Raw genomic sequence first — 11,462 nt, 5'->3', positions numbered from 1 at the left:
TCAGCTTTTGCACCGCCGGCTCACTGAACCTCCATTGCACTCAACTTCCATCGGCCTTGCTCACATTGCTCCCTTCCGTCGCACTCCTTCCCGGTTCTTCTTCGTCGCAGCCCTTCCGTCGGCCTTGCTCGCATCGCTCCCTTTCAAACCCTAATGTGCGTTTCTCTCTTCGATCTCGCCACTACTGCTTGCTCTTTTCCGTGTGTTGCTGTGTTTCTCTCTTCGATTTTGCCTCAGCTATGTAGTTAACCCTAATCTCCTTTCTCTTTCATCACTGTTTTCTCTCTTTCAATACCATCTCTAACTCTAATTATATTATCCTATGTTCCATCACTATGATTCTATTTCCTATTCTATGATAAGAACTTGTAACTGTTATAGTTTTTTATTGTGTTCTTATAAACTTGTTCGTGAAATCAAGGTTCCTGAATGCATTGACTAGTTTCATTTTTATTGCTGAGGAAGAGGAGGAGGTATGCATATGCATTTTCTGTTGTCATATATGTTTCATGCAAAACTGTTTGAAATTTTAAAATATTCTGTTGATAAGAGATTATGTTTTATTTGAATCTGCAGGTTTACTCTGATTTTGATGAATTATTTTCTGCAATCGAAGTTTTTTTGACCTAAAATTCATGGTAGGCCATTGCTTTCAACTTGCTTTGTCTGTCCTACAAACCAAGGCAGAGACAAAAATTGACAAAGCCAGAAAAGTTATATCTGAAAAAGATGCAGAGTTGCACGATGCTGAAGAAAGTCTTACGGGTCTCAAAGAGGTATTGCATCTGCATGGTTCATGATTTTTAATATACAAATATTTGGAGCATCTCTCGTCTCCTCTTGGTGTACTGTTTAGCTTGTACATGTTAACAGTGTTCACTATGAATAATATTAGAAAATTGGAGAGTATTAATTGGGAAATTAAAAATTTTTCCCTAAACTCATGGTTGTAACAAAGTCTTAAGGAGCACAACATAAGACCACTAGTTCCCCGGTATTGGTGTAATTAAAATATTCTTGCAGGTGGTGGAAAACCGGTGAGTTTTTGATAAAGATCCCTTATGCAAAAGAAGGAGTGGTTGAAGCATATTTTTGGCCATTAGCCATATCCTGTGATCCAAAATATAGCACTGCAAGAATGTTGATGACCAAATCGGTTGTATGCATCTCTTTTCTTGATGATACTTATGATGCCTATGGCACACTCCAAGAACTTGAGCTTTTCACACAGGCAATCCAAAGGTTGATTTATTACATCTAAAAATAATCTACATAATTAATTTATTGTAGCAATTCTTATGTATTATTCAAACTCATGTATGTGTAACTCGTTTACTATGCAATTTTTATCTATCTAATTTTCCTTCTTTTTTATTTTTCCTTAGGTGGGATATTAGTCTCATTAAATCTCTTCCAGAATGCATGAAAACCGTATTTAATACAATTTTAGAAATGTGGGATGAAATAGAGTCAGTGACTTCAAAGGATGAAATTTCATGTTTGGTGTTGCAACATATTAAACAAGAGGTAGCCCTCTAATTTCTTGATATTTTCTAAAAAATATATTATGATTAATAACCTTAAAATAGTCAACTAATTATTATTTGGTTTATAAATTCTACTTGCAGTTTTTTAACTTGGCACAATCCTACTTGGTTGAAGCAAAATGGTGCCATGGGGGCTATATTCCAACATATGATGAGTATAAGGTTAATGGAGCTATATCTTCTACCTTGCCACTTCAGATCATAGCTTTTCTTGGTTTGGTAGGATTTGCAACAAAACAACTATTTGATTGGATAATGAGTGATCCAAAAATTGTAAAAGTTGTGTCACTTATTGGCAGACTCAGGGATGATATGGGCTCACATAAGGTATTTAATTTGTTTATTATGACATAATAAATATATGCTTAATTGATACTAGAAATGTCTAAAATTTTTGTTTTTTTTTTGTTTTTTATTTTTTTATCAAAATTACTTGCATGAACTTCAAACTTTTTTAGTTACTTTATAAATTGTAATTAACTGCTAAATATGGATGTCTTCATATATATAGGTAGCGATTGTATTCTAATTATTTCTTTTTTTTTTTTTAGTTTCATTAGTGATAATACTGGGAAGAAATTAAAATTTAACTAGTTTATGAATTTTAAGGTTTTAACAAATGACCAAGTAGATAATTCCCATTGATATTTGATATAATCGTAATGATTATTGAACTTGGTGACCCGAGGTTTTCTTAATTATGACTTGGAAGCTAAGTTGTTCAATTTCTATTTTGTGCTTAATTTATTCTTCTTCCTCTTTTCTTTCTTGAATTTTATAAAAAGTAGGAGGAGGTGAGCATTTACAAGCTTGGTTATTTACACAGGTTGTAGAGGTAGTGCAAGCTGTAAAGATGACCAATGCTAGGGGGAAGTTAAATACCCAATCAAGGTTGGTTTTTCGAATTCCTTTTCATTTTATTGTTTATATGGCTTGCTCCTAGGTAAAGCTAAAATATTCTATTTTTAGCATGTGTTGAGAATCTGTGATGTGTACTTCAATTAGTTAAATCTGTTGAGAATCTGTGATGTGTTAGCCCCAATCTTGCAACCTCTTTCATTGAGACACTTGAAGCCAATGAGCTTCTCAAGGTATCAATTTCAATTTCCCTGTTAATTGTGTTGTTATTGTTGTTGGAGGAAGTGAGGAACATGCTTGAGAGATTGTCTCGCTTCAGTATTGTTACGCTTGCCATGTGTTTGATGAATTTCCTGAGAGATATGGAAAAGAGCGAAACTTGTTTTCTGTGTTTCCTTTTCAGAGTAAGGTTAGTATTTCTTATGCTGTTCAAACATTTTTGAACTTTCTGGCAACAGTTAGATTCATATATATTATTTTTTTTTCACGTGTTTTAGTGCAAGTTATGCGTTCCGTACAATGGTTCTTCTAGTTTCTGATATGCTGCATTGATTTTGTTATGAACTGATGAAGTTATGATAATTTTTGAATTGGATTGATTGAAAGAGTGGATGTAAATGTTAGTGATTTGTTTTCCAATTAAGGCAATGATGAAACATTACTCATTTACTATTTCTTCTGATTACATAATAATTTCCATGGCTTCAGTCAAAATGCAATCCATCTTGAGGAAAAGGAGAAAAAGGAGAAGGAGATGCGTAATCAAATCATAAAGGAAGCTGAAGAGTACAAGAAAGCTTTCTACGAGGAGGAAACTCAGTTGTAAAACAACCAAAGCTAACAACAGAGATAAAGAAAAGGTATATATACATATACATGACATGCCTTTTAACTTGTATGCCTTTTAATTTTTTTCTTCTTCTGCAACTTTACTTTGACAAAATAACTGAGCTAGTTCTAAATAAGCCAGCTTCTATTCCCTTTAGAAGGGCACTAATTAGCTTGGCAACAGACACGGGACTCCATCCTTTGGTTCCTTATTTCTTACGCTTTGTAGCTGATGAGGTACTTACAAGTTTATATCAGTGACATTCTTTTTTGGTTAATCTTTGAATGATATAGTCATATCTTACAAAAGAGACTTAAACACTCTTCTTTAATATTTTTCCCAATATCATAACAGGTGGCACAAAACTTGCATAATTTAACAATTTTATTTGCCTTGATGCGTCTTGTTCGGAGCATTCTACAAAATCCTCACATACATATAGAGCTTTATGTAAGTATGCTGTTATTGAAAATGTCTTCACATCTGTAATTTATCAACTTCTGAAGATTGCTTCCATGCTAATATGACAAACACTTATGGTATCCTTAACTGGTTCAGCTTTCCATATTTTAATGAATTAATAGAGTAATAACAAACACCATTTTGGATGCTTAACTGAAGCAAAGACTAAAGGGAAGTTATACCTTCCTGAACCTTGAGCTATAACTGCAGTTATATGTCCTCTTAGTTATTATATCTTCCTATTAAACGATGTCGATCTTGTTGCTTCAATATGCAAAAGGTTACCTTCTTTCTATTAAACGATGTCGATCTAGATCACCACTATATTAGAGCTCCTTTAAATATAATGTTCAACTGATTGTTCTCGGCCATTGTTATCCCTCTTGATCACCATTATTGCACATTTTTTTCCAATTTGTATATAGTTATTCCATAGTACAATGACCAGGAGCAACTAGAAAGTCCAGTGATAAAATGCTTACTTTGGTTTCTCTATTCAATATGCTTTCATTGTTTAGATCTGAATAGTTCTGTGTTGAATGCTATTTCTTGTTGTTGTTGAGCTGTTAGTTATATAATTAGATTCAAATGGAACATTATATCTAGATGACTCCAAGTAATAGTCAATGACCAGAAGAACTGTAGTTGATAGGTCCTTGACATGCTTTGTAACTTGTTAATTTAAGATTGTGCCTTGGAAGAAACATGAATTCTTCTCTTACACCCTTTCATCATTGAAGTGGTTAGGGTGGCCCTATGCACAACTTAACCATTGCATGTGGAGAGGTTGTCTAGTGGTTGGCCATGGGTTATGTAAATAGTGAAGTTGTAATGATAGTAAACAAGAAAATTTTGATCCTGTATGTTATGTATCATTTTCTATTTTGTAATATCACTTCCCTAATCTGTGAAATTTTACAAATTTGGGAATGTTTATCATAATCTTCAGCCACGAGTGACAAAGACTTTTCTTCATGCAGCCCCAAATTGAAAGTCACTAGAACTAGACCAGATGTTGAGGTGAGCTTCACTTATTCATCTCAAGAATACATTGTATAATAGATTATGTTGTCACTATTTTTTTATTTTTGTTAGAATTTGATACTTGAGAAACAGATGAGAAATGGAAAAATATAAGGAGGCAGAGAAGCCTGAGGCAGACGATCAATTCATGACCCCATTGTTTGAATTAATGGACACAATAATGATGAATGGTTTCTATATAGATGAAGTTCCAATTTTAGAACCTAATTAAGCAACCTTATTGTATATTTTGACTTAATTAGAGGACAATAGTTGATGTATCAATACACATTATTGATGTATGGTTGTTACTTGTTATTATAATTGATGTATCAACACTTTGTTTATTGATAAACCCATATTTTATGATGTATTTTGTGCCTAATTTGAGAGATTTATTCAATCCTTCACCCACTTATTCATATTAATTGCATGGTTTTACTTTTCCTTCCTTATTATGTGATGTATATGAAAAACATGTTTCCTATGCTTTTAAATTAATTATTTTAATCACCTTTAATTCTATTCGATGCCGTGATCAGTGTGTTGAGTAGTTTTAGATCTTCTAAGGCAGGAATGATTCAAAGGATGGAAAGCAAACATACAAAAATGGAAGGAAAGCACAAAACGGAGTCCTTGAAGAAACTGGCATCCACGCGATCACATGGACGACGCGATCGCGTGCCAAGCGTGAAGAAGCAGCGACGCGGCCGCATGACTGATGCGACCACGCGCCTTAAGCAGAACGCACATGACGCAGTCGCATGACTGACGTGACCGCGTGGCAAGAAAAGCTCCGAATGACGCGACCGCGTGACCCACGCGGACGCGTGACAGAGGCCACGCACCAGAAATTGCAGAAAACACTCCCAGCAATTTCTGAAGCCCTTTTTGGCCCAAATCCAAGTCCAGAAGGCATAGACCAGAGGTTATGAAGTGAGGGAATGCATCCATTCAGAGGGAGCTCGCCAATTTTTACTTTCCATAAATTAGATTTAGTTTAGAGAGAGATTCTCTCTCTCTTTAGGATTAGGATTCAGATTTAGGATTTTTTTTCATTAACTTTCAGAATTATCTCTTTTGATCAGGTTCAATATTCCTTTTATTTACTTTTGCAAGCTACTTTGTGAATCCTTTCATGTTACATATTACTCTTTTATTAAAGTTATTTGAGGTATTTCAGTTAAAATATCAATTACTCTTATTCATGCTATTGTCACTTTTACTCTGAAGACATTTTTATTCCAATTAGATTTATTTTTCTCGTTTTGGTCTTGGTTAAGAAATCAATAACTCGGGAGTTGTCAAACTAACGTGATTGATAATTGTTATCTTTGTTAATTGAATTGAACTTTCATAATCCCAATCTTTTCTTAGGAAATAAATACTATTCGAAGATCAAACCAATTAATCCCTTGACCTTCCTTTATCTTAGTAAAGGTTAACAAAGTGGAATTAAGATCCAACCATCATCATCATTGATAAGGATAGCTAGAATAGGACCTCCAATTTCTCATACCTTGCCAAAAGTTTATTTTACAGTTATTTATCTATTTTTAATTGCCATTTAATTTACTCGTCATTAAATTACTTGTTCCTCCTTCTTGAAACCCCAATTCTACAATCTTCATAACCAATAATAAGAACATACTTTCCTGCAGTTCCTTTAGAAGACGACCCGAGGTTTGAATACTCGGTTATCAATTTCAAAGGGGTTTGTTACTTGTGACAACCAGAACGTTTGCACGAAAGGGATTTTTGTTGGTTTAGAAACTATATCTACAACGCGACTGTTTTTATGATATTCTTTACTGGCAAAAATCTTGTTCGTCAAAATGGCGCCGTTGCCGGGGAACTGCTAACATGTGCCTTATTATTGGTTATTGTAAATATTTTCTTTTTCTTGTTTATTTATTTATGTTTTTCCTTTTTATTTTTATTTGCTACCATGAATTCTCACCCCTCTCGCTTTGAGTTTAGTTCTAACTTTGTTGAAGGGAATAGAAGTTGCAGCAGGAATATGTATCAAGGTCAGACCAATCAAGGATGGATGGAGCCAAGAGGATCTAATCAACCCTTTAGGCAACAACACCCTCCAAGATATCATGGACAACGACCATTCTACAATGCGTACCCAGCTGAAAGATATGGTGGACAACCTTGTAACTACCAACAAGCCCCACCCCGTGCCTATAGACCATCCTCTCAACATAACCTCGAACCACCACACTCACAAGCTTCTTTTCACCATTCGCCACTGTATGATCCTTTTCCACCCCAGTTCCAATCCAATCACTCCCAAGCACCACCACTTCCCTATGTTTCATATCCAAATCCATCACCCAGAGAATCAGAGGTTCGCCTTAAGGCAACAGTAAATAAACTTCAAACAACCATTCAACAACTGGAGCAAGCAGTGATTCAATTAGCTTCTAGACGCGCGAACATTCAAGGACCAACTACAGCCCCATGTGGACAATCTAATGACGAGCATAACATGAAGGAAATACTAGAAACTCCAGTGGATAAGATAGAGAATGAATTCATACTAGAACAAGTAGAAGAAGCTGTCATTGTACAAGAAGAAGAGTTGGTTGAAGATATAGGAGACGCAGAACCTCCATGGGAATCCAGAACTGAAGAGAAATCTGTCAAGGACATTATAGTTAATGCTAAGGAGGATAGCGCACAATCCCCAAGGCAAGTCATTTATGAAGAATCAGATGGAATAATCCAAGAAGCAAATTCTCTTGATGATGATAGTCACAAGTCAAGTTCTCTTAGTAATGAAATTGCATCTGCAAGTGAGTTCTCTGAGATCGACGAATCTTCCCCAAATGAATACGAGGATGATGCAGAGGTAGATTTCTCTCAACCTCCAATCTATGACTCAAGTGATGAGGAAGACATAGAAGACTTTGACCAGGGTGATGATGCGTTTGAAGACCCTTGCAAAGAAGTGGAGGAATTCACAGAAGATTACCAGGGAGCAGAACTTACAGAACCACCAGAAACACCTTCCCCAAGGCCATTACCACCCAATACAAGCTTCAAGTGGGTACAATTCTTAACTTTTAACTTTACTTATTCACTTGAATATGGTCTCCTTGAAACAGATGGCCAGCTTAGAGCTCTCTGCGGCATTAAGAGTAAGAGGGAAATGGCTCGTGCTCAGAGCTGGTGCACAAGGTTCAATAAGGTTCCACGCTCCAACTCAAAGTGCACGGATTGGCATCAAAATCAATCGAATGGATCTCGGAAAACATTTGGTTACCATGGTGAGAATTTACTTTTTAAACCACCCAGATGGAAACATGGAGATCAAGACGGAGGCGGATTTAAAAACAAGGCTTGGGATCCTGGAATCTATTCTGACATTCGCCACCCTGGGAGCCTGAAAATCTGTTTGAAGCTGCTCAGAAGCTTTACATGCCTAGTTTGGGACCCCGGAGGCTATTGGCGTTCCAAGCACTGGTGGAGATTTCTGGATGAATTTAAACACAAGCCACCATAACAGGAAGCTCTTCAAATGTCCAACTTAAGGACTTTAACTAAAAGTGCTAGGAGGGAGACAACCCACCGTGGTATGATCGTTTCTTTTGCAATTTTAATTTTATTTAGTTTTGTTTGTTTTTTAGTTTTATTTTATTTTATTGAACCTGGAATCATGCATAGCATTCACATTAAGCACTGCATTCTGCATATTGCATTCAGCATTCTGCATATAAAAAAAAAGAGGGTGCGCGACGCGACTGCATGCCCCATGCGATCGCGTCAAATGGCGAACTACACTTCCCACGCGACCGCGTCATCCACGTGGCCGCGTGACCTGGAAATCGGCGTAAGGATCCAACATCCAGAGAGTTGGGCTAGAATCGTGCGGCCATTGTGCATCTAGCACAAAATGGCCTACGCGATCGCATGCCCCATGCAATCGCGTCACTTGCACACAATCAATCCCACGCGACCACGTGAGCGACCCGACCGCGTTGCCTGGATTGCACGAACACCCCCAAGGAGAGAGAGAGTTGCGCTGAAACGACGCTGGATTCGTGCATTTAGCACAAATTCCAGCGACGCGATCGCCTGCCCCATGCGATCGCGTCATTTACTCTTTTCGCCCTCCGTGCGATCGCGTCAACCACCTTTTCGCTCCAGCCACGTGACCGCGTGCTCCACGCGGCCGCGTGGATTCAAAAATATAATCCCCCCAGCCACGCGAAACCCCATCAGTCGCGATACTCCCCCCCTCCCCCAACTCTTTTTCTCCCTCTCTTCTCCCCCAACCCTCAACCACCACCACCCAGCCACCACTGCGCCACCACCCAAACGCCGTCGACCACCCAGATGCCACCGCCACCCACCCCCTCCCTCCTTCCCCCTTCTTTCTTCCTCCTTCTTCTTTCCACCTCCTCCCCCGCCACTGCTCCCCTCCGCGCCACCACCCACCGCCGCCAACCGTCCCAACCGTGCAGCCTCCCACCACCACCCGCAACCCCCAACCCTCTCCCCTATTTCTCCCATTACCCTTCCCAAATCCCATACCCCCTAACAGTAACAACCGCCGTGCCCACCGCCGCCAACCGCCGCGCTGGACGTCACCACCACCACCCCCAGCCACCTCTGTACCCCAACCTCCTTCTTTCGCCTTCCAGGTTCCGCAATACGTCACCCTTCTATCCATTCGTAGTTTATTCTTATTTTTTCATTTATGTTCATGTTAGGATAGTTAGATATGCATGTTGTAGTGGATTTTAGGTTGTTAGGTAGCCTAGGATGTGGTTAGTGGATTTAGGTCTGTTTATTTGCACTGTTCTTGTTTCTATTTTATCAAATCTGCAATTCTGCTGTTGCTGTGTTCATGTTCATATGTTGTACTTTCCTGCATTTGCTGCTATTTACATTGAACTTTCATGTTTTTATTCCGTATATGTAATTGCAAGCCTTAATTTGGATTCATATGAACTGCTTGATTGCTGTTTATTTTCTGGGAAAGTCCTATTTTAGCCGGAATGCTGCCCAAATTTCTGTAAAATATCTCTGTTCATGTCTTGGTTTTGGCATTTTCACCTGTGCTTTCCATAATTTCACCAAACCAATTCATGAATGCTTAGGCACGCATTCTTATTTTCTTTGATCTCCTGGTTCATAAATCGCAATTTTGATGTTTGATTCCTATTTTTGCTTTCTTTATCTCTATTTGAATCATCATCAAACTGTTTTACTTGTTTGAATATGAGTTACCTATATCTTCTACCTGTGATTACTTGTTACTTGGACTATTTTCATTATGCCTCTTACTTTAACCCATTTTTCACTAACCCACTAATTTTAACTCTAACCAACCTAACCTTTTCAAAACTTCTTTTTTTTGCTTTTTTTTCACTTTCTTTTAACATTATAACCAAGGCATGATGTTAATTTTTCTATTTAACTTGCATTCAATTACATTTTGGATTGTGATTTCTTCTTTTCAGACTTTTCACTCCTATACAATCCTAAATGCACATATTACCTAACTCATATTCATTATCCTATTGCTCCTTTGCCACTTTGTGTTTTCTTTGATTATTTGCCTATTTGCCTTCCTATTTTTATTATATCCTGGTTTTCTGTTTTTCAAGATGTCAGATTCCCAGAGAAGGGGAAAAGGCAAGGCCACTTCCGACAAAAGGAAACGAGGCGAAGCCTCCGTGTCTATCATCGACCTCATGCATGATGCCTCCTTGCGGGAGAAAGCCTTTACCCCGCAGGAGAAGGCCGACCAGCTATTTCCCACCACTGACCCACTACAGTTTGCGAACCGATACTGTGAGCTGAAGTATCCGGTGTTTGCAAACTCCGGGAACCTATACCTGGAGCAGAATTTGAAGATCCCAGAAGAACTCCAGCTATATACCTCTGATCAGATAAAACAAAGAGGCTGGTTCTTTCTGGAGAGACCTCTGACTGAGGTTAATGCATCTTGGGTTAGGGAATTCTACTGCAACTACTTCAAAACTTCCCTAGATGGAGTGAACCTCAGAGGGAAGCAAATTCTGGTTACTGAGGAGGCAATAGAGGAGGTTCTGAAGCTTCTGCCTAAGACTGATCAGATAGATGGCTATCAAAAAGCTGAGGAGGATATGCGCTATATGCGATTTGACTGGGATGCAGTCAACGCCCGGATTGCCCTTGACCTGTCAGTTCCTTGGATCATGGGTCAGAACACCACCATGCGCAAAGGGATCAAGCGGATTTACCTGAACGATGAGGCTCGGCTATGGCATCAGATATTCAGCAACTACATTATGCCGAGTACTCACGAGACTGAGATACCAGCCGCTATGATCACCCTCCTATAGTGTGTGATGGAGGGTAAGGACCTATACCTGCCACGCTTTATCTGGCACTACCTGGCCAGGGTCCACGTCCGCGGCACTCTTCCCTTTCCCTATCTAGTTACACAGCTGGGCCGTCGAGCTGACGTGCCATGGGAGGATGCTGATGAGAGGCCACCTGCTGCAGAGTGCAATATTTCGCATAGCAGGAACTTCCTGGCCTTGGGCTACAGACCTCCATTCCTGACTGCCACTGCTGCTATACATCTACACCATCTGTCGGTCCCTCTTCCTCCACTGCTGCACCATCCACCCCTGCCACCACCACTGCACCTCCACCTGCCACAGAGCCTGTCTATCATCTAGTGCACCGCTTGTTTCGATGACTTGACCAGATGAAGCGTCGCTTGAGCACCTGAAGCT

The 11,462-nt window shown here is 39.0% G+C and overlaps 1 protein-coding gene across 1 annotated transcript; it reads left to right on the top strand.

Annotated features, from left to right (window-relative positions):
- Window positions 1-729: 729 nt before the first annotated feature.
- Window positions 730-3,231, top strand: LOC107621867 (putative terpene synthase 2). Its single transcript, XM_021114026.2, has 6 exons — window positions 730-776; window positions 1,024-1,242; window positions 1,386-1,527; window positions 1,629-1,874; window positions 2,374-2,438; window positions 3,114-3,231. Exons 1-6 carry the CDS (start codon window positions 730-732, stop codon window positions 3,229-3,231), a joined length of 837 nt encoding a protein of 278 aa, XP_020969685.1.
- Window positions 3,232-11,462: the final 8,231 nt, after the last annotated feature.

The sequence above is a fragment of the Arachis ipaensis genome, chromosome B10, assembly GCF_059453495.1.
Source record: "Arachis ipaensis isolate K30076 ecotype BB chromosome B10, ASM5945349v1, whole genome shotgun sequence".
Taxonomy (NCBI): Eukaryota; Viridiplantae; Streptophyta; class Magnoliopsida; order Fabales; family Fabaceae; genus Arachis; species Arachis ipaensis.
This window is presented reverse-complemented; position numbering and strand designations above follow the sequence as displayed.

What these genes read in the sequence shown, in the direction of transcription:
- LOC107621867 (XM_021114026.2), top strand. Translation starts at nt 730, where the DNA reads ATGCAGAGTTGCACGATGCTGAAGAAAGTCTTACGGGTCTCAAAGAG. An exon ending in GTCTTACGGGTCTCAAAGAG is followed by an intron (nt 777 to 1,023) that starts GTATTGCATCTG and finishes ATATTCTTGCAG; the next exon opens with GTGGTGGAAAACCGGTGAGT. An exon ending in AAGTTAAATACCCAATCAAG is followed by an intron (nt 2,439 to 3,113) that starts GTTGGTTTTTCG and finishes CCATGGCTTCAG; the next exon opens with TCAAAATGCAATCCATCTTG.